At 40.3% G+C, this 24,369-nt stretch overlaps 1 protein-coding gene across 1 annotated transcript in view; it reads right to left on the bottom strand.

Annotated features, from left to right (window-relative positions):
• The window catches only part of AGBL1 (ATP/GTP binding protein like 1), a 306,575-nt gene that overhangs the window by 165,288 nt on the left and 116,918 nt on the right, over nucleotides 1-24,369 (bottom strand). The window contains exon 17 of the mRNA XM_027884984.1: nucleotides 23,278-23,431. Within this exon, the coding sequence (XP_027740785.1) occupies nucleotides 23,278-23,431 (154 nt within the window). The remainder of the gene's footprint in view (nucleotides 1-23,277; nucleotides 23,432-24,369) is intronic.

Raw genomic sequence — 24,369 nt, 5'->3', positions numbered from 1 at the left:
AAAATACATCCCTAAACGGTCCAGGCATTTCCTTAAGGTGTTATTTGTAAATTAACTACAGATTTGGTCCTCAGAACCAGCACAGTGCCAGTTTCACCTGATCCCTTTGCATGTTTATTCTGAGATACCCTACAGATACTTACATATGCCATAAAAGAGCATTCTGTATGTGCAGGTTACTGCCTCTCCAAATGGCACCAGCATGTTTTCTAGCAATTCTTGGAAGTTTGACACAATCAAGCTTCATTAAGTTTTAAAAGCCAGCTAGAAATTATTTAATTTTCTAAGGTCCCGCTCTACTTTCAGTATTTCACCATTACCAATTCAGAATTTTATAAATACTGAAGCAGATCTGCCCACTCATAAGGGCCCCAAGGACATGGAAGCTGCCTGATCTCTGGCACAAAGCTATGTTGTAAGGTCAAAATCATAATTAAGCAAGCTAAACTGATATAATTAAAGAAAATGCATTAATAAGTTCATCAGATAAGCTGCAGAGGTTGAGTACTCAAAGCTAACCATTATTTCATACCCATCCAACAAAAAGTAGAAATAACAATGCGCTTAGTTGAGATAGGCTGTTATGTTTGGTGGAAAGACATTTTTCAGTTTTATATAATAGAAATGCTCAGATTGGCAAAGCTGATTTTCAGAAGTTGCAACTAGAAGAGTTCAGCTGTTTCTAGCAATACATTTGGCATGGGAAGCATAAGCTGTGGTAATTTGGGGTAGGGGAGAGGTTTTGGGCGGTTGCTTTTTTCTAAAAACAAAAAATAAACCAACTTCTTGCTAAAAAGCTAATTGATAATCTTTACTGATTCTGTTTCAAAGCAGACTTGCAACTTAACAGCAAAAGTTCCCTTGTTATCAGATATGTTATTTGATGTTCCTGTGAAAAGAACACTAAACACATTTGGTCTAGTTACAAGCCTCCAAAACTCTCAGTATACATATGCTTAGAAAAAAGTTTGACAGCAGATTCTTTGAAGATCCCATCTGTGCTGAGCATACTCCACGGATGGGCCAAGGAAAAAGGAGAAGGCACAAGGAGACACCTGCCAGGCTCAGAAAATAAAAGGAAAGGAGAAAGCAATTATCTGTCTTAAAATGATCCTTTTGTGAGCGTTCACTGTCTCGGGCCGTTGTCACAAGTCAAATTGACAGATTTACTTTAGTGGAAAGCATTATCTGTCAGGGCATCACAGCGGTGAGAGGATAGGTTTGTCCTGCTCTGTCGGGCAACGTCAGAGCTCAGGCTCCATTCCCTTCATGAACTGAAGAGCCCCAACTGACAGGCTTGGGAGAGGTAACAGGACAGAAAACAACACTAAAGGCCTCAGCTGAGCACCCTTGTAAACAAATGTTGAATTAGCAAGTCACATGCCTTTTTTCTTAGGTCCCAAAGCCACCCTTCAGTTTCCAAATGCTTTACAAAATATTAATCAATTAAAGCAAGACAGGGAGGTAGAACACCACCCCAAAAAATGTAGATGGTAATTAAGAGCTGTTAGCTATTTGTCTGACAAACCAAAGGCTGTGACAGAGCTGAGAATACAGGTGAAATTTCTCAGTTCACAGTCAAACAAGGAATAAGCATTAATTTTCTCCTTAACTGTATATTCTGCACAGTTCTGCTCAGTATATACATTACAGCACAATTTAGTTACATCTTACAGGGATGTACTCGGGTTTGGAAACAATCCCCCCTCAAAACTTCCATACTTCCATGCTTTCCTCTTACGCAGTTGGTGGGCACTAGAAGAGTGAACTGCTCTCTCAGCTCAAAGAGCTCATGCAGAGCAATCACCTTCTGGTCCAGCAAAGCAACTGGGGCTCTGTTTCTCAATAGCCACTTATTAGGCTTTTATCACTCTTACACCTCACCGTATTTGGGGGTTAGTACATTTGGATCAATGTGTATACATAAATGCCTTAGGTACTTACAGATTGCAAAAGATTCCTTTAGCTGCTGCAGAACTACTAGCCATTCTGATTTTTTTTTTTTTTTCAAAATTAGAGTACACTATTTCTGTTCTGCTCCAGCTAATTGTGCATTACCATCTACCTTAATAATGTTTTAAAATAACAACAAACAAAAGCTAGCCTTCACAAGGACATCAGCTGCATTTTGCCTTCTCCAAACATTTTCTTCTTTCTCCCATCACCATGATTTAGTGCTGTTTTGCAGGCTCATTGCTGAGCTAAACTTACAGGGCTGTGCGGTTGTAGCTGGGAATGAGGCTCCTGAGGACTTCTAATGGACAACAGCTGTAAATAGCACAGAACAAAATAAAACGTGTTCTCTTTTGCAATTGATGAATACAGCCTTAACAACTCTTACCTCTTCTGTATACTGGGGGAGAGCTCAGCATCTTAATTGAGAAGTTCTTTCTACAGTTAAAATAAGAAAAATAAAAGAAACTCTAAGCAAGGGTTTTCTCATGTCAGAAACCCGGAATAGTTTGCCATAATTCTGCTAATTGCAATAGTATGGGACTGCCAGAGACCTGAGTTCTGCTTTTCCTCTGAAGGCTCATCAAAGTCAAGCTGATCTTACTTATGTTCAGTGTTGGAAAAGCTTCTGGAGTTTCCAGATCTTAAAACTCAGGAAATAGGAGGGCAGAGGAAGAGACCAGAGATCACCTACACTGTTTCCCTGTGGGTGACAATGGAGGACCCAATAGGACACGGGTCCAGCCAAGGAAATCTCTCTATTCCAGTTAAACCTTCATTTAAAAGATCCCTTCCTGCCAAACACATCCTCAGCTCTGACATCCCACCACAAGAGAGTCATAACCAAGGCATGTTACAAGCAAGGAAACCACAGAGCTTGTTAACTGCCTGTTCCCTTCACAGGAGCCATCACAGCCAAATCCCACATCCTAATGCTGCTCCCCCAGAGTGCTCCCAGCATGAAAACTAATGAAGCAGCAAATAGAGCAAAGAGCTGATGACACGGCCATAAAACTTGCTACCCTTGAAACACCTGGAAAACAGCAGGAGTTATACCCAAAACTATGTTTTACAGCATATCCAGTTACTTGTCTGCCTTGGAATTATTGTGCTAACTGCAATTAGCAGTAGTGGACATGGAAGTAGTGGACAAAGCACTGACCAGCTACACTCTGCACTCAGCTGGTAGCACCAGCCAAGATCTCTCCACTCAGTTCAGCTGCTTCACTTCCTGACTTCCAACACCCCCATAACTACAGTCCTGACCAGACCACCTTAGTACCACCCAGTATAGCTTATTGGTTTATACTGGTACCCAGCTGCCCTTCTCTCTGTGCTGTTTCAGAGCCCCTTGTACGATTTCCTGTGCCCTGCTAAATCTACCTTCAGAACACGCAGCCTTACGTTCTCTCATATATCTGCTTCCAGGACCAGAACTGAGCTTAAGTCTTTAGGATCCTCAGGCCAACACTTAGGCAGCTCCCCCCCAAGTCCTCAGGAAGCTGCCAGAAAGCTGAGGTTAGCCATTTATCTCTGCAAAGCCCACATGACACATAACCTTCTCTGGGAATGTAAATAATAAAAAGGGAAAGTAGAGGAACCTTTTCATGCTACATAAAGCCTTATCCAACAAATCATGTCTCCTTACACTGTGTTACATTTTGACATGCCTGGAATATAACATGGCACCAACAATACCCAAGGTGAGAGATTAAAGAACCTCCTGCAAAACTTCGAGCAAAGAATCTTTGAATAATAATTTTACTAATGTACCACCTAATTCCCATCTCTCCTTCTCTTCACTCATTTTTGACTGTGGATATATGCATGAAAATAAGAGCTTTGTTCTTACAGTCTTGCTAACTTGATCCTTAATCTCCTGCTTCTAAGGATCCTTCTCTAGTCATGATATCACTAAGGTTCACTTAAGGGGTGACTTTCATGTTACTAATCGTGACATTAGCTGGGGAAAGAGAAACCTGAAAGAAATGAACAAAACCCCATTAACACAGCAGTGTGTCCTTCATCAAGAGGAGCACAGAAAGGAAAAGAAATGCATTTCCAGATGCCCTGACCTGGGCTGCTTTTCTAAATTATTTCAAGCTGAGATTTGAGCCGTGCCATTTGTAAAGTCACAGGGCATCGAAACAACACAGGGCTATGATTTTTTTTAAGGAGTCAAAGGGGATTATATACACAGCATGTGAGAAATTCAACCTAGATCCAGGTCTTGACTGAAATTTTTTCTGGCTGTGCCTCTGCATACCTCTCTTCCCTTTACACAAGCCCAGGGCCATTAAGACGTGTGCTTCTTTTTCTGCTTTATGCCCCAGTACAACATCACTATCATGAGTGTTACACAAATCAAAGGGTCAAGTTTACCTCAGGATACAGTAAATAGAAACCAAGAAAGCTAAATTCTCCCTTCCTGCTTAATTAGCTGTGTCGAGTACGGGGTATTCTGTGAGTAAATGACAGGTAAATAGGAGGATCATCATGTAGCTCTTCCATGTCACAGCTGCATCCTGTCCTGGATATATCTGATCTACCCAAGGCTGCTTAGTTATGCAAAGCCAGAGAGAAGCCAGGATATGGTGTGATGTACAATGAATATATTAAAGTATGTTTGTAAAAAACATCAAATACTGAGATCACAGAAAACATGAGACTGATCTAAGGCAGAATCTGTATCAGATATTTTTTTTCCCCTCCTAAAACTTTTTCCACAGTAGTCAGTCTTTCTGTTGCCTTAAGAAAGAATAATTCTTCCCTCCCTATTCCCCCTTCACCTCATATTGCTGTCTCCTCGCTGACCCTATTTTTGGCTAAATGCTTCAAAAGCTGACACATCTTAAGATAGAGGCAAAACACAGTCTAGCAGGATCAGCTGTTGTTTTTCAGAATTATCAATTCTCTTCCTATTCCTCTCTTCTGGAATTCTCTTCCTTTCTTAAATAGATCTATATTATATGCATTATTACTGTTACTTATATCAAAGAAGTGAAATTACAAATCATCTCGGCTGCCTGTTCTCTAGCTTCATAACTTGGTGGGGAAATTTCAGCCTGCAAGTTGCTTGGCAACCTCCTTTTGTGTATGTGTTTAATGAATTCATTCACCTCAAATCAGAGATGATCAGGGAGCAGAATATGAGTACAGACTGCTCAGCATCAGTTCAGCTTGACGTCCTACTACTGCTAGGTTTTAAGTCCAGGAAATTGGTAAGCAAGTTGTCAAGTCTGTTTTGGGTGAACTTCCAAAATCCCAAGCACTGAAGGCAGCATGAAACGCTACCATTATTTAGCAGGACCTTATGTGTGACTGAAAACAAAGGAAACCCAAAAGAACTAATTCCTCTTCAAATCAAAATGTATCTCTTCGGGAAAGATTGGGGAACAACTGAACCTTATTTTCAGAACTTACACCCATGGTAAACCTACTATATCCTTTCGCAATTTATTTCAGTTTTTAACATCCCCATCACAAGTGTCTGCACCTGCATTTGTGTAGCTGAAATTTCCGACCATTGCACCATCCATTTCTGGATATTCCAACTCAACGTTCACTGGCGTTTCCTGTCTCCTTCTGCACACCATCTGAACTGCTCAAATGTCATCCAACTTCAAAACTGAAACCATGCAGGCACCTTATTAGTCTGCTAACAATCAAGCTACCTTGCATTTACCTCCTTCCAGAGCTGTCACCAGCAGAGGAGCTCCTCTACCTGGGTGCACCTCCCACATCTGTGCTCACTGCTGCTCTCCGTCTACTCCCCTCAGCCAGATTCCAAGGGCATGAAACCAAGATAGGGGACAGCTGCTTAGGAAGAAGTACTGCCAAGAAAGATCAGGGAATTATAGCAAATGAGTTAGTGATGCAAAGCAGTTGCAAAAATGGCAGCCCTCCTGGGACTTACTATCAGGCAACGGCACAGCTAAGGCGAGGAAATGCTGTCGCTTTGCTCTGCTCATCCCACCAAGCAAAAGCAAATAACTGCAGTGCTGTGCCCACTATTGCCCATCATATTTTTAAAATTAATTTGGTGAAAACTGAAGAGGTCTTTAAAAATTGCAGAAGGTTGTGGAGTCATAACTTCAGCAGAAAAATTGAAGAAAATACGTTTCAGATACAGAAAGCAAAGATGAACAGAGAGGAAGAATATAACCTTTAAATTGCAAAAGGCTGCTGTAAAAAGAGATTGCAATCAGTTGTCCTCGCTGTCCACTGGGACTAGATTACATTAAAAAAAAAAAAAAAAAAACAAAAAACAAGTTGCTATCAGCTAGGCCAGCCTTTAGTGACCTGACTGTCTTCCCTCTGTGCCAGCAGATTCACCCTACCTTCTTGTTCATAAAGTCTTGCATCAAGCCACCCCACTTGCCCAGAACACTTTCAGCACAAAGCCTATAGCCATAAGTCATGTTAGTTCCCCCTTTAGAAATCCAGCCCATGATTTCTCCTATTCCTCTGGAATTAGCTCTGTGTTCTCAGAGCTGCCAGAACAACTGCTCCAGTCCACCAGGCACCTCAGCCATCTCCTGTGGTCTCTTTGATGCAAGGTGTCTACTTACTACTTAATACTAGGCACTTTGAAATATGTTAACCATTAGCCACCAGTGACTAATCAGAAATATTTCATCATCATGATATTGTGACATTATTTGGGCTTCGTCGCACATACAGGTCATAATTATTTATGAAAAGTTCTGCCTTGCCTGCTCAGTTAGTGACAGTCCTACAACTTTAAGACTGGAGTAATATAATTAGTGGGTTTTCTTTCATTAGTAATGATCTTCCAAAGCCCTTCTATTATCCTTAAGAGTATCAGTTCTCAGCTTCTGTGTATGTGCACCTTGAAAGGTTTAAAAAGCAACCTCTAAGATCAGCTCCAGCACATGATCTAGCTAGCTGATGTAGGGAGCTCCAGATTATCTGCCAAAAGGCAGGCAAGGATCTGTCATCCCCTGCTTTTATAGCACACACATTATGGCCCTAATTTGTTCTATGGCAGCAGGTAATTTCAGGTACTCAAGTATTTTGTACTGCCATGGCCAGACCATCGATCCGTATGTTTTTCAGTCAGCATGGGAGAAACATAGACTGTCTTGCAGAGATGCAAGCCTTCTGAGACATGGCAAGTAGAGAAAAGCACTATTTCCAAGTTAGGTATATATGAATTCCACCTTCTGGGCTTTTTGTGTGAAGATAACACTGACCTTTGAAGAGAATCAGTCAGTGGATGCTCAGAAGACTGGAAGACACTGGAGCAGAGATCCATCAAAACAAACTGTACAGTGGTCTCATTTAGTAATTAGAGAAGTGGCAGCATTGCCCTAAACTGTCCCATGACTAAAAGAAGGTGCAGGCAGGAGATAAGTGCAGCAGAGACCTGCAGGATAACTGCTGTAACAGGCAGAGTGCAGAGATCCATAGAGCTATAAAATCCATGGGCTGTTTTCTGAGAGAAGGATTTCATCTGAAATGAAATCAGGCAGGAGGAACAGACAGAAAAAGCTTCCATTGTCATAAAAATATCTCCCTGGGTAATCCACAGTGATGGAAAAAGGAAACCCTGATAATTTATGTGACAGTTTAATGGGATTTTGGTGACACACGATACTTTAGAAAGAATTTGCCCAAATAGGACAGACAGGACTTTAATAAGGCTTCAGCTCCAAACCAGCAATATTTTCACCCCTTGCTTTTACATTTCATTCTACATACCCACTCCTCACAGCTCATCTTTCTCATTTGCAAGGAACATTTCAACAGTGCACGAGCAACAACTGCACTTTCTAGTTAGGTCCCCCACCAGAGAAATCTACGATTATCTGATCCCTGACGGGATCAATCTGCCTTTGCACCTACAGGGCAGAGCATCACTGAGCCGTGAACTCTGAAGCATGAGCTGCCCTCCAGCCATGTCCCCTGCTCTGTGGATGGCACTAATAGCTTCTGTGCAGAAATTAAGGGCAGCAGATGGACAGTCTGGAGCAGGAGTCACTCGCAGAGGGGATGCCCCCAGAACACACTCCAGGAGGAAATGGCTTTCACATGGTGAGTGATGCCTCAACCCATGTCTCCTGCCTATGAAAGACACAGCCTTTACCCCCCAGTTCAACACCCTAGGCCCTTCAGTGCCATTGCTTCAAGAGCAGGCAGAGCAGCGAGAAGAACAACTCAGAGCACTAAACTCGGGTGAATCCAGGGTTAATGGGATGAAACTCCACAAAGGAACATTTAGGCTGAATATCAGTGAGTTACACTAAAGAGTCTTCCCTGTGGAGAGGTAGAAGTTAACATTAAAACCACATTGCCCAGAGCACAAGAAGTCATTGTGCACACAGCAATCTTGCAGTAGCTGGAGACACAAATAACCCAACAGGCATTTGTTTTCTTTACTGATTTCAGCGGATCCAGTTGAGAAGCCCTTATTTTGCCAGAAAATCTCCTTCTGGGAATCCAGGCAGGAGAAGACTGGTAAAAAGTTGTACGAAGACCTCAATATTTTGTCCAGTCTTTCTGTGACTGCAGTAGGCTAAGATCAACTTAGGACTTGCACAGGGGCCTGTTAGCCCTAAAATAGGCATGGGAAAACAGAGCATCTGGCAGCATCTCTTTCACCACTGGGAATAACAGTCAAATTTAACAGAAAAACAACTTATCTATTGTGCAGTACTTCAAGCTCCTCAAAAAACCAAATTCTTTAGCTTATAACAAAAAGCTCTTTACTGTCTATACAGAACAGATTTAAAACCCACCTAGTACCACCTGCAGCATTATTCTTAAATATGTATTGTGCCTAAAAGAGGCACAGATCTGTCTCTACCTCTGACTTGAGGTCTTCCTCAGGGAATGACTTGAAAGAAATAAAATATATATTAAAGGAAGTACAATCAGAACCTCTCACTGTCAAAGGGATAAAATATCAATTTTTGTTAAGATAAAAAGCATCACAAATTGCCTCTGATGGGAAAAATTAAATTCTTGGTCTTCACTTGATTTGATATTTATCACTCCATTGCTTCAGAAATATTCTAGCAGGGAATGGTTCTTAAAAGTATTATTCTGTAATTCTCTTGCACTAAGCAAATTATGAGAGTTTTAAATAGTGGGTTTTTGTACATACAAAAAAAAAAAAAAAACTCAGAAAAAAAGTAAAGAAAACAGAGTCTATGAAAATGTCTTCTAACACTTCACTATGTCAACAATTTCACAGTAAAGGACCTTCTGCAGATTGACCTAATTTGTAGCATCACTAAATTGATTTTTACATCTCTGCTGTCCAAGTGTATCCTGAATCTTGGAATTACATTATCCAGAGCTGATCCCAAAGGAAATTCTTGCTTTCACAAACAAGAGATAGGTAAGGTGAAAACTGTCTCCAAATTTTGACTAGGGAATTTTGTCTTCATAGCAAGATCTTAGATGATCTGCCCAAACATCTGAGCAAGATAAAGGGTCAACATAAGAGGTCTTTCAATCAGGTCATCATGAGAACAAAACTGACACTGGCCCAACCAATGTTGAGTGACAGACCACAAGCAGAACGTAAGTTTTCCAAGGAAAATAACGGATATGAACCTTGAAGTTCATACCATATTCTTTTCAAGCAGTTCTACTATGGAAACACCGTAAGGATGAAGAAGGAATCAGGATCATGTAGAATCAGAATCCCAGAATACTTGACAAAACTAGGTGTAACAAAATTTGCCACTGCATAAAATAGATAACATGCAGAAATTCCAAGCAGTAAGACACTAAGCAGTTGCTGTCTCAGGTCAGTAAGTTCTTCCCTTCAGATGATAGCAAAATGATGTCTAATGGATGATGTCTTTCTACATCAATCACTACAGGGAGCGGAATGTCAACTAGGAAGACTGGTCTGTTTGAGGAAAGAAGATGACAGGAAGGCTAGGGAGAGGAAAAATGTTCTTTTATCCCTACAAGTTGTTAGAGAACACAGAAAAAGGTACCCATGACTAAAGGAGTCAGGCTGCTGAACAGTCTTGGCAGTCCCAGAAGGAACAGAAGTGGAACATGTGATGTCCTTCCTCAGCACTCCCTGTATCACTGCAAAAGTGGGAGTTTTCACATAAGAGAGCTTTTTGTTCCTAATTTCATTGTTTCCTAAGTGATATTCAGTTTATTTTTAAAAAAATTTCCAGTAGGTTCTTTTAAGCAAATAATTAGCAGCACAAGTGATGGCTGCTTATCAGTTTTGAATTTCTGATGTGTAGTACACAGAAAACTTCAAAAAGCTGATATTGTGACGTTTTCCTCAACCCAATGCCTTCCTGAATTTTCACCCCAACACTTCCCCCACAGAACTTCAAACTATTTAAATTGACCCTGCCACAGAACCCTTCTGTTGAAGCTGAGCCACTCTGTACACCCTGTACAATCCACAGCATGAGCTCCTTTCTTACTTGCCATAAGAAACACTCATATTGAAACCATTATATTCCAGAGCATTCATCTCCTGCCGCTTCATCTCCCGCTCTGTAAACTCTGAGTGCTTTTAAAAGAAACACTTATTTATATAAAAGGAAATCCCTGTAAATCATGGTCATGACAGGCTAATGGCTAGCATTGCAAAGATGATTTATCTTCCTGCTGTATCTAACAAAGCTTCTTATGCTAATACCTTGTTTTCAAAATATAAAGAGACTTCTAACTGATGTTTTCTAACCACAAGAATATACAGTTAATGAAAAACGCCTTAGATCAAAAAATAACCTTCACCTGCCATCTAACATCCCCATCAACCCTCAAAATCAAAAGATCTCCTTGAATTACTTTTTTTTTCCTGTATTTTTTAGTGTACTTCCCTTATGGATGAAGAAACCAACTATTCAGTCTCACTGCCTGTTTATAATCCAAATTCATTTTAGAGTTTGCATGCATTAGCTGGATGCTTTAATTTGATATATTTTATTTGATTTCAGTCTATTAAATTACATTTGAGGCAGGTTATATGGCCTCATGGGGAGCACTACCCTTTGTGCAAACAGTAATTATTTTGTCTGGGCTGAGCCTAATTTCACGGTACATCTTGATAGGCTGACAAACAAGGTCATGCTGTCTGCACGGCAAGTGATGGTCCAACTGGTGGGAGAGACTTTTGACAAGCTGGAGGGTGGTTCCTGGGAGTGTTCTGATTAAAAGGGTATGATCTAGGATATGAAATTAAGGAGCAAGCCATCAATTATGAGCTGAAGTGTTATTTCAAGTGTATCTACAGACCTTCTGCACAGCTCGCAAGGCCATCACCAATGCCAGCAGAGACTGTAAACATCTCACTTCATGTTTACTGCTCATTCATGGTTAGTAAGGGCTAAAAATGAGGAGAATAGGGATAGTGGGGGCACCACAGCCTCTGAAACTCCCTGAGTCCTTCATCTGTCTCTTGCTCACTCTTTTGCCCTCTGGCCAGTAGCTCTTTGTGAAGCACAATTCCCATGTGTCAAGTTGTGCCTCATGGTGACCCTCGAGCCATTGTTTTTGTGCCCTTTCAAAATGCTTGACAAAACTGTCACAGAAGGAGCTTGGCATCTGGAAGCTGTGACAGACATGATATGACCTGATTCATAAAACACAGCTAAACAGCTTGGGCTGCCAGAGGCCAGGATTTACAATGTCTAAGAACGGCCTGCTCTGCTAAGTGCACTTTCCTACTCCGCAGCAATACAAATTCACAAGCTGAGGGTGACCTGCAACACTATGAAATGACAAAGCAAGCAAGACACTAATCTTTTTGGAGCCTACCCTGTCCACTGCTGGGCAGTATGGGGAAAGAAGGGCCTCTGCTCTGGCAGCACCTTTTTCATACAGCTACAAGCGTAGGGAGTATTAATAAAAAAATAACATAATTTTTTTCAGAGATTCCCCTAGCACAGCAAGCACAAAGGAAAAAAAAAAAAAAAAACAACAAGTGAAAGATAGTTGTTGCTGTGTTATCCACTGCAGCCTCATTGTTAAAATAAAAGCCTCTCTGCATTTCTATTTCCAGTAGGCACAACCTGACCAGCAAGGAATTTAAGAACTTCCCGCCCACTTATCCATCTACCTATTTTCTTCATCTCTACTTCAATCATTAGTTACAGCCTACTGTTAGGTGCTCACTATGGGACCTAAACATCCTTTGGGAGACCTGTCAAAGTCACCCTGATGCCAATGATAATAAACTCCATCTCACTCATCTTCTCTTGAAACACTTACTAGACTGAAGATTACATGTTTCAAGTGTGTTCAAAGTTACGAAAGCAAGGATTTACAGAAAAAATCAAGCAAGTTTACCAAGAATAAAATTAAAATCAGTGTTGGAACCTCCACATCTGCCTCCCAAACCCCAGTCATGAAGAATTTTGTGCCATCCATGTTCACCCTGGAAGAGAATTTCTACATAATCCATTACTTCAAATCACTTCCTCCTCTTTTCATTAGCCATGAAAATGAATTGAAATGTGCACTTAAGCATAACCATTAGAGCCCTCTATCAGTTATGTTATTTGTCCTATACCAAGATCAGCTGCCATTTTCATTCTGAAACCTACCCATCCTTCCCAAAATTTTCAAATACACACACATTTGCAGAGTATACTATGATATTCTTTTATCCATCACTATTATGTCATGTTTTCAGACTTGGGGAAAAAGTGAAAGATGATATGAAAGTAGTAAGGGAAGAAGGAGGAAATAAAATAGGATATTGAAGAAGGTCTCTCTGGTTTTCTTGAAAAATAAAACAAATGAAATAAAATAAAATTCTATAACATTTGGGACACTCAAAAAAAACCCCTCCATAATGTCTTTTAATATTTCCCCTAAGTTATCCACAAGTCCTTCCTTATCTGTGGGCAAAGACACACCTCCAACCCCATTCTGACTTCTTTATTTACTCATACTTATCACCTCTGCCCACATCATGGTTTAATGAAAATTTCAACATATTTTATTTAATCTCATTATTTCAAAGACAGAGAAGCAGCATCCAGGCTAAGCCAGAAAAATCTTCAAGACAGTTTCTTAAGCAAGTTCAATGACAAAAGAAGAGTAAAAGCTTATAAAAAGAATTGCAAAGTGGCAAGGAAAATTACTCCTTCCCTCCACATAACCCCCCCCCAGCTAAGTAGCACAACAATTGCAATTGATAGAGAAAATTAAGTTCTAAATGCACTGGTGATTTGATAGATACCATTTTCTAACTGTTACAGCCACATAGTAAATGCCCTGAAATGATACAGAAGTCCAAGTTTAGCTCTCTGGGAACACCAGTGCACTTTGCAGTATCTACCATGTCACTCATCAACTCGTTGATCTTATCAGCACGTTTGGAGTCTGAGCATAGCAACTGCCTCTGCTTGTTTTTTAGCAATTTCTATTTCTGCATTAGAAACAGGTGGGCAAGTTCAGAGAGCTAACAAGTTTCTCTTTGATGTAGAGATGGACGAATCCTCTCATTAACAGAATTGCCTTTTAAAAATCATTACGGGGTATTTTAGTCACATTTCATTTTGGTATTTCTGTATAATTGCAGCCCATTAATTGCAAATACTTGTTTCTAGAATCTGTCACTTGTAGGAAACAGGAAGTATCAAGCCTGTGGTATCTGCCAACTACAAGTTTCAATGTATTGCTGCACTTTACTGGTGTAAGACTGGCTACATCAGTCACACGGGAATGGATCTTGTTCTCCAATTAGAGAAATTAAAGTCTGTTAAACAGGTCAGGCAGAAATCTGCATAGACCCTCCCAGCAAAATCAACTCACAGGTGGAAATTAGAAATAGCAGGTGTTCAGAATTACAGATACAAGACCTGAAGAAAAACAAACATGCACAGTGTATTGCAAATATGCCTCCTTTCTCAGTAATACTCCTGGATAGGTTAATATTAGGATCAGCACATAGAAATAGCATTTGATTGGGATCAGCACATATAAATAGTATTTGCTACATTTCATGTGAGTGTGGAGTCCCATGAATGTGGGCAGAGTAGCTGAACAAACTATCTGCTTGCAGCTCTGGCAAATATGCAGCAAAAGTTGTTCCATACAATCCAAACAGCTCCAGGCATTTGTAATACATGACTAGCTAGGTCAGCCTTTATCAGACAAAAATGCATAGCTTGGAACATTAAATCCAGAAATTGGATTGTTGTTTTCCAGAAAGTTTTCAAAGCCTTGAGGTATCAGTTGAATGCCTTTTCTATTTTAAAGTCAGACGCAGTAGACAGTCTCTCCAAACCAGTCAGCCAAGATTTAAAAGCACCAAGAAACTTCCCAATTTAGAAGGATAAAGGTGAAAACAACATGAAAGTTATAATGCCACCCACGCTGTTTCCCAACAGTCTGTTAGTTCTGTGTGTTGAGGAAGGGTTTGCCTGTGCAATAAAAAGCCTATTGTTAGACTGAAAAATTCAAGAGTCACAGGATCATGAAAAAACACCTCAGAGTAGCAGAGTTCCCTGTTAGCAGGACACACGCTGGGTTCTGTCACAGCCTAGCAATTCTTCAACACAATCTGTGCAAGACTTAACAAACTGTCCCTAAGCTGAGTTCCAAACTAAAGGCAATGCTAGGTTTGCTAGAAGAGTGGCAGACCCCACGTTTTTCCCACTCTTCCCAATCTTCCTATTCAAAATATTTTGTTCCCATGAGATCGTCAGGCACCAGAAAGCAATGTGCATCGAGCTCAATCTGTGTAGCAGCACAGCCTTTCTGGAACAGAAAGGAAAAAATATTGAACTAGAGACAAAAACTGCTCTCTCTGATAGTGAGAGTGATTGTTTGGGTCTGACAGCAGCTGGTACATGTGCTACACTCCCTGGGCCTTCCAGCTTACAGATTATTCTTTCACCAGGCCAACCTGCCAGCTGTCCTGCCCCCAACTCTCTGATCACAGCTTGACTAGTAGTTATCAGTGAGGAGGTACAACCAAACAGAAAGGAAAACAACCGGTCACTGGCACAGCCCAGCAGCTCATCCCCTCTTCTCAGAGTAATACTCCTTAATCACCTTAACAAGAACAGAGAGGGCAGAGAAGATGAAAATTAAAAAAAAAAAAAAAAAAAATTAAAAAAAAATTAAAAAAAAATCTTATGATTTGTGAAAAACAACCACCTGTGCAGTATGAGACATGACCAACTGGGCAATATTGTGACCAGCTGAAGGAACCCTTTCCTGACCTGCGTTTACCTTGAGGCACAAGCATTGACTCTACACCCCTCTAGTAAAGACATTGTTCTTTAACAATATTTAATCTCCAGAAATAATCTGACCCTAAAATTATGTCCTCCCTAACACAACCCATCTCCATCACATTGAGAATAGATTTAACTCAATTCAAATGCATCTCTGGCTAATTTATACAGTACCACAGTGACCTTTTAGCATATGCCCCACAGGACCGTGTGTGACTGGAATTTATGGCCAGGCATGGGAAATGTGCAGCTCACTGAAATACAGAGGTTTTTTTCTATGCCGTAATTTGAAGTTGGTAATAGAAACCCAGTAGCAGTTCAATGCTTGTTCACCATTTGAGGGAGTAAAAGCTGCCCGGGGGCTCTGCTGGGCTTTATTTCAATACCTTTACCAGAAAGAGATTGGCCATTGGAAGCACAACAGCTGCAGATTTCTTGCAGATTGTTTTCACCTGAGGGAGAGAAGATGAATTTGGTCCCCCCTTCTGCTAAGGCAGGAATTTGAGCAACCTATCACTCTTATGGAAGCTTGTAGCTCCACTGCAGTGAGGACAGGCACTGGGGTGTTGTAAGACAGGCATGTTCCAAGCAGCTGACTATAAATTTCCAAAGTAATAATAAGTAATACATATAACCAAACCATTTCCAGTTTCATTGATAATTTTCAATGCCTTATAGCAAAAAATACAAATAGTACCAAGCTCTTGTGGGAAGACACTTCTGAGGCACTTGACAAACCAATAATGAATAAAATAATTATGACTAAGATATGCTAATTTAGATTTTCACGATGTTTAATTCGTTAGTGTATCAGAAAAGGCTCTTAGGTTCTGAAAGTCTGGAGCATAGCCAATGCCAAGCACTACTGAGGAAATCATAGTATATCTTAAGTTGGAAGGGACCCACATGGATCATCAAGTCCAACTCCTGACGTTCTAGCCCAAGTCCATACCAATGAAGAAGATATTGCTAACTTATGTTCCAGAGAATGCTGCTGTTAATCAGATAATTTCTTCTCTGAAAAGGACACGCAAAGGTTCCAAGTCTCTTGAGAGAGACATAAGACACATAATTAAGAGAAGGAAAGGTAGCAGAACAAGTGCTGAAGAAAGAACAGAAAATTCTATGGCACTGTACCCTAAGAAGAGGAGGGCTTAGAACAAATCTCCAAATTTCAAGAGGAAGTTTATTTAAAAAAAATTATAGCAAATTACAGCTAGATGAAGAACACTACAAATTATCTCACGTCATGTGGTTGTTCTGTCATCATGCTGTTTTAGGCAAAGGTGAGACACAATGAGAGATTACCCTAATATTTACTTTCTCTTTTTGCAAAAACCCATTGTGGCTGTCTGTGCTTCAGGGGCCATTTTTAGCACCGTTGTTCAGTGTTTTCCTTCCATTCCTTGCTGCCTTGACTACTGGGATTCAATATATTAATATGCATTTTGCCAAGCTCACAGAAGGCTGACCACAGTGTCAAAGCTGTGCTGGCAGAGTCAGTTCCACCAAACGCTGGGATTTAAAGAGCAGTTGATACATCATGGAAAATCCTGGCCTCGGTCTGCAGATAACCCTGTGTCTGCCTCACAGATTTCATATTCTATTCAACCAGCTTCCACCTTTATGGCAGTAGGCTGAACACTGAAACAGGAGCACAGTTTTGCAGAAATTTGTCTGCTGTTTTTGCAGTGGGCTGCCACAGTGTTGTGACTGGTATATCAGAAAGAAAAAGTAGAAGAGGTGTTTGAAATTGAAAGACAATCTTGAAAAATTTTGAGCACACATCATCAGTGTTGCATAACTGGAGATTGTTGCTTTGGCTTCAGATGCTTGATAAACTATCTATTCAAGTGGAAAAAAAATGTATTCTCCATTCTGTAATTATTCAGCACTGTAGAACACATGACAATTTTATTCAGCCTTTCTTCAGTGCTGCATTAAAACAGGATCACAGTTTTCACAACAGCTGACATCTTTTTTTTTTTTTCTTTTTTTCCTGTCACCAACAACAAAGTGTTTGGTACAAAGTGAGAGAGGAACCAGCACCTCTGTCTGGCAGCTCTGCAAATGAGGAGCAAATCTTCAAATCAAGAGAATACACAGATTCAAACCTCACTACTGCAGATGCAAGAATAAAGAAAAAATGTTTTTCTCCACCATTCTATAATCATCTCATTTAATTTCTGTGTACACTAAAATCCGTTCACTTTTAACTGTAATCAGAAATAAGAAGAAGAGATACAGAAGTGGTGAAAGGAAGAAGCAGAACCGGTTCCAAAAATGGGATATGTTAAGGGAGTGTAATGCTGGTGGACTCTTTCTGCATAAGACTGCAATTTGGACCATGTGAAGTATGTAAGTAGCTAGAAAAACTTGTTTGAGATAACATCCTCTGTTCACATTCAGTTGAAATACTATCTAATGGGGGACCACCTGAGGAGCAGAGGCTTTCTTCAGCTCTTTGTTTTTCTCCTGAACTGCCATCAATAGTAGCAATGGTTCTTTCTTCTTGTGACACTTGCACTGTGGAAATACCACTGTAAAAGCCTATCAGACCTTTCCAGAGAAACCAGCCAGCACATAGGCAGATAAGGGGAACTGGCTTGCTCCATATTTGGCAGGCAAACATGACCTCAGGGTTCAGCAGCATTGGCTATAGCGTGAACATGTGTGCTGGAGGGGGGATCTTACGCAGTAACACTCGAGCAACAGATGTGCTTGCTGTTGCAAACTGTTTCCAGCCAGCACAGTGCCGGGTTACCATTCCAGCTGAATCACTACAGGCAGTTCTTCTGCCTGCTGGAAAGATCATTACCAATCAAAGCAGGTCATTCTACCTCTCTATTTCGACATTATTAGAGGAGAGCTTCCTTTAAAGTGTGCAGTTTCCTTTGGGGCGGACTAACTCCAATGAGGTGTTGATCTAATTTGATCCCTGTTTCACTAGGAGATATGTCATCTCCAGATTTGAAAAAGTTATTCAAGAGAAGAGAGCTTGAGCCTTTCATAATTAACATGCAACACCAGTTGCCATGCAGGGAGCAGGCACAGTTATAATAACTTGGAGTCAATAATTCATAAACTATAATGCATTATTAATCAATTATCGAGACCTGAATTACATTTAATGAGATTAAGCTGATTGGAGCACTAAGCTGTTTGAGTCATATTGATTTAATCAATGTGCTTAATTAAACTGTGTACATTTTCCACATGATCATTATTTCCCAGTATCCTGCATAAGTGGCCCCTGCAATTCACATCCTCTGCTGTTTTCGCTCAGGAATTACTCTTTGCTGCAATTTATATTTAAAGGTAAAGGGCTTGTTTCTTTCTAAGAAAATATCAAAGTTGCAAAACAACCACCTAAATAGCTTATACAAGCAAATTGAGAAATGTTAGAATATTTTTCTCAGCAACTGTGTCTTTTTGATTCCATAGGCTTAAGATGAGAGCAAGCAAAGACACATCATTAGTCTCACTTTCTCTCTCCTTCTAGTTCCAGGAGCATCTGCAGATTCAAAGGGCAGAAGCATCCTGCTATATCTACCCCAAAAACATTAATCTCTCCATCTTTAGAAATATGCTTAGACTCGAACAAAAAATATGCTTCATCTCCCCAAAAGACTACATTTAAGATAAGCAGATGTCATTATCTTTTTTGACAGTATTCATAATGGTTTCCCCAGCCATGCATAAAGAGGACATGTGATGACAGAACAGCAACTCAAAGTGACAGCTATTACTGATGTAAACCCATTTGCTAGTGTCATTTTTGTTTCATTTCTCTCACCTCTGCTGCTAATTAGCCAGGACATTTTGGTTTAACTTTAAACCCCACAATTCATCTCTGTAAGGCTACACACTGCTAAAAGGACAGTCATCAGGTGTGTTGACTGGGGGAATACTCATGTCACACTGAATAATCAGGATTATTAATGGGGATGACAACAGTACAACCAGCCATGAAGAGACCCTTGCAGTTGCTTTCTTTGTGATGTTACAAACAATCATTATCCTGTCCCACTCTGCAGTGACACTGTTCTCAGTGGATGCAGGATTAACCCCCACGGTGATTTATGATACTTCATGTCCTTCAGCTGAGAATGCAGCGATGTTGGGGTCATCAGCTGAAGCAGTGCACTGCTGCACCACCCTACACCCACTGAAATCTTCATTCCTCTAAGGAATTCCTTTGGGACTGTTTCAATTATTCCTCTGTATTAGCAGTAACCAGAATGGCAACATCTCTACCTCACTTCAGAGGTGTCCTTCCCTAACTAAAGATGAGAGCAAATCCACCCCAGCTCAGGGCACAGCCACAAAACTCCTCCTGAAAAACACTCACAAGGCAGTGTAGAGTGTACCCTGTCCTTCTCTCTCCCATCATTTTGTATTTGGTGGTTTTAATTCCACCGCTCTGTTACCATTAGCAACATATCAGTGTCCTTTACTTTCTTAACAAGAAGACAATTTTATCGTTGACTGTGCATCAGTGTTTAGATGTTTTACTTACACTTCCCTGAAGAGTTACTCTGTCCATTTGCTCTGTCACTTACAACAGTATCCTATGGCTTGCAGGGTCTACCCAGCTGTCTGCCAGGGAGTTTATAATAGAGTTACACACTGCACTTTTGCATGCATAAATAACGCTGTGAATTAAGAGTTTGCAAACTATTACTCAGTACACATACATGCTGCTAACACTGTCTTCACTGGCCTCTGTGTGTGGCAAATCCAAGAAAATCAGAGCTCTGCAAACTCCTACTAATTCACAGAGCAGTTGGCACCAAGACTGGAAGCTTTAGTCACCCTGTTTCTGAAATCATTTGATAATGCTCTTAGAGGTGTTGGGAATCGCTCTCCCTTCAAAAGTCCCTTTAACTCTCATCAGGCAGTGTCTAAGGCTAGACTTAGCAGAGCCAGAAATAAAGTCAATCTCACAGAGTCAGAATGGGAAATCAATGGCTTTATCACAAGACCATGGAGGATACTGCAGTTAGAATGGGTAGCAAAGACATCCCTACTAGCTGGATGCTCAGTCTTCGCATGATAGCAGGAAGGGCAAATTTAAAATAAAACAGCAACCACAAAACAAGATAGAAATTCTCAGTTTCTGTTTGTACAAGTCTATGGAGCTGCAGAGCCCAGCAGGGACCACTGACCAGACTCAGACTCTTTTTGCAGTCTCCAGGTACCCACAGACATCAATCAAGTTTGAATGGAGGTTGTGCTACTGAGTGGTTGCATAACTGAGAGTCAAAGCGCAGGAAGCCAAATAGTTCCCAGCTCACTTCTTTCTTTCCTCGTATCAATTTCAGAACAGAGCATTTAATAAATATTATTCAGTGCACCGCCATCGCATAAAGGGCAGATAGGAAGAGAAGAAGGAGAAAGGAGCCTAAAGTGAATATCAAAGCCTCACAGAAGCAAGGCATAATGAAGGGAAGCAGCAGCCCATTTTTCTTCCCTTCAGCACGCGGTGTGTGTGCAGTGCCTGCGAGCGTGCATGGCTTGTGCTTCCTATTAACAAGGTGCACGTTAATAAATTTAACTCAGACAAATTTAACCATCCTAGGGCCACATTAATCAAAAGCCTGACAAGAGCAATCTGAAAGAGCTGAGCAAGGGAAGCAAAGCACAGCTGACACAGAGGATGCCATGCCCTCACTGTCCCTGGGCCGCTCCCACTCCATCAGCACCTCCAGTACCACAATAACTCCTCCCCACTGCACTCCTACAGGGCTGATCCTGCTGCCTTCCCAGTATTCCTCACCCGCCCAATGACTCTTCATCCATAATCTTTCCTACTCCTCAGGTTTTTAACTAGAGGAGAATTTAGAGTATTTAAGTACGATCATTTGCAAGAGCTACGAAGTCTGGTGAGATTTGTGTTTTACTTATACCACCTACATTATTGAAAAGAAACTCTCAAGCTGCATATTAAATGTACAAAGGAGAAATAAATTTGATAGGAAATCAAAATGGCTATAACTCATGCAAATTATGAATTGGCCAGAACCAAGGGCTTTCAATTTGTATTTATTACCCATGTGCCCAGTTCCCCAGTCCTGGAGCTCCACGTCACTTCTCAGGCTGAAATACACACGCATGGAGACTGCACAAAGCCATGGGAGTTGTTACAGAGAGACCTTCCACCCTTTGGTCCCTTCACATTTAGCTCTTGGTCGTCACTTTTGAGTTATGTTTTTAGCACGGAAAACATTGACAAATAGGTCCTTCCACCAGTCAAAACACTTAACGGAGAGAAAAGTATGTTAAACAAGATGGGGAAACTGCAAAGTGAGTGCTGATCAAAGCCACACAAAGCAGCACAAATTATGCTAAGTGTGTCCCCAAAAGCCATTATTATCCAAGTTACTCAAACAAAATAAGCATATACGTGATTATTCCGATTTGCCTAGAGGCATCCCCACAGCATAAAATATGGTTTGCTGCCTTGCTGTTCTTCCACTTGATGAAACAATAAATATTTTCATCACTTAAGAGTATTGGTGTTTACTTTTAGAGTCTTGGAAACCTGGCAGAAGCTGTGTTGCCTTAACAGTGTCTTTCCCCCAAACAATTTCTTTTTCAGTTAGACAACTGGGTTTTCTACACATTCTGTTTTGATCGAGTTCCACTGGTTCGTGGATAGGCCTAGGAAGTCTTCAATCTTGTTGTATTGCAAGGCTTCAGAGGAAGTGTTTAGTGGCACATCATTTCATCGCATTTCAGGGAGAACTGCAAGCTCCCACTGGCTTCAAATATTGTCACAAAGCAGGAGACATCTGTGTGTGCATGCATGTTATGAATTCCCACATAGCCAGCACTTGGCTATTTTTTGTTAATATTTCAATAGAGAAGCATGTTCATGATCATAAATTTGCTAAATCAGGGTAAAAGCTCAATTTGTAATAAAATTATTATAATAAAAAGGTATGAGCTCCAGATGATTACACTTTAATTCCACCATAACCACAGTCACTGTGCCCTAAACCTGGACCAAAAAAGATAGCAATAACTATCACCAGCTCCAATATTTGAGCTTCCTTTTAGTTTATGCATGTAGAATGGACATTATGAGAAGTTCACTCAAATAGCTCCACTTAACCCTGAAAGAAGAATCCTGCAATGAGAAATTTGATCATATCACAGAATCCCTTTGGATACTGCTAGACTAATGCTTAAGTGAGGTAATCAGATCTATTTGCTTAACATCCAAAAAGGTCTTCAGACAATTTAAATATTCACACTTCCTCAAAGTTTTCAACCCATGTTACATGTGAAGAGTAGAGATTAATTTAAAAAAAAAAAAAAAAAATCAGTGTGTGCCTTGTTCCTTACTCCAGAAAAAAATTCAACCTACATATTATAGTTAGTCATTTAGGCTCTTAAACTGAACCTCGCCCAGCGCAGTGCTAATCTGAATCTTCTTTTCACTTGCTGTTGGGTTACAGAAACTTGCGTATCTTAATCTTGCTCATCAAGGCCACTGAAGGTCTAAATCTTTGGCTTTCACAATGAAAAATAACCATCTCTAGATATAAAATGGCAATTATTATATTTACCATTATACAGTACATCATCAGTTAGGTCTCAGAATGCAAAGAGCTGTATTGTGTCCAGATGGATCTACTGGGCACACTGCAGGAGCTGGAACTTCACCAGAACACTTCAAGCGCTGCTCCAGCTAGGAACAAGTTATCTTGTACTTCTTTCTTTTTTTTTTTTTTTGCAAGCTTTAGAATTCAAAATACATAAATCATTTCAATATGGAACATAACAAAAAAAAATTCTTATTGAATTAGCTACTGGAACACTTTTTTTTTTTTTTTTTTTTTTTGCTGGAGGTAATATTTGATATTGAACTTTGCAATTGTTTCAGATCATTAAAGAGAAATTTGAGGTGCAAATGGTGTCAGTTCTCCTCTTTCCTCCATGCAAACCTGTAATTTGTTAAAAGCATTGTAATTGCCTATTCCCCATTTTAGATTTCTTTTTCCAAAATGAGAGAGACAAGAAAAATCAGCATATTCACAAAACAGGTTGTCATTGTCACTACTGACATGAGCACAACTCACCAGCATCTTTTTTAATGCTTCATTTGGCTACTTACAGAATTGCTCCAGGTCGTCTCTTTTTTTAGATTCTGGCATAGCAGTGATTGTGAGCAATGGGCATGGATTCCCTCCCAGTGTCTGGCAGAGTGTCTGCTGCCTCCAGTAAACCTTCTTAGGGTTCCTATTTTGTTCCAGAATATCAAGATGGGACTGAAAAATTAAGAAAGGAAGCAGATTTATAAGGGAGTTCTTGGTCTATAAAATCTGATTTTATTCCACTAGTTTTATATTAATTTTGATACTAATTTCATATCTTGCTAACTTCCCATCTCCTCTCTTCTGCCAGTTAATATCATCATCTTTTGCATCTCACAAATATGCACAAGCCATTCACAATACATCCCAGTGCACTGAAGCTTCACAGAATTATTCATTCTTATATTGTTGTCTAGTTGAAGTTGTCCCTTCTCTTTGCAGAGGGGTTGGACTAGATTATCTTTAAGGGTCCCTTCCAACCCAAGCAATTGTATGATTTTACCTGAACAGTTTACCTAAATTTTAGGTGCTTTTCTTATTAACGTAAAAAAATTTCTATGCATAGATGAAACTCAAAAGAGAAACATCTACTCTTCATATTTTAATAGGGGTTGTGTAGAAACATGAGAAAACTCACCAATTTTGAGCATTTATAGAACTGATTGGTTAGCTGTCAAGCACATGCCAGTGAAACTCAGTGACAACTCCATATCAGAGGCAGCCAAAAAGTTTACATCCAAACAACACTTTGTACAATCGGTAGTGGTAAATTTGAAGAGCGTCTCTCCGAGAATTTATTTGAAAAGGAGATTTTTCTCCCCACCCCCAAAGTTTATGACAGTTTTAAACAATTCTGAAGTCCAACAGCTCCTTGAGAAATTTGAGAAAAAGAGCTGGCAGCTCGGAAGAAAGAGACTTTCTGGAACAAATTCTGATCGCCTCATTAGACAAACAGCCACTTGTCACCCACACACCAGATGATGTGTAGTTCTCTGTTTACACCGTAATAGCAAGTGGCAAGATGAGTGTAAGTAATGCCATTGCAGGGTGTTGCTAAGTGTTGTGGAACACCAGTTGTCTCTCAATTGGTAGAAATAGGGATAGTGTACTAG

Source organism: Empidonax traillii, unplaced genomic scaffold (assembly GCF_003031625.1).
Source record: "Empidonax traillii isolate 1590-97213 ecotype Southwest subspecies unplaced genomic scaffold, ASM303162v1 scaffold158:size1480230, whole genome shotgun sequence".
In the NCBI taxonomy this organism is placed as follows: Eukaryota; Metazoa; Chordata; class Aves; order Passeriformes; family Tyrannidae; genus Empidonax; species Empidonax traillii.
Note: the sequence above shows the minus strand (reverse complement) of the source record. Positions and strands in the feature narration are given on the sequence as shown.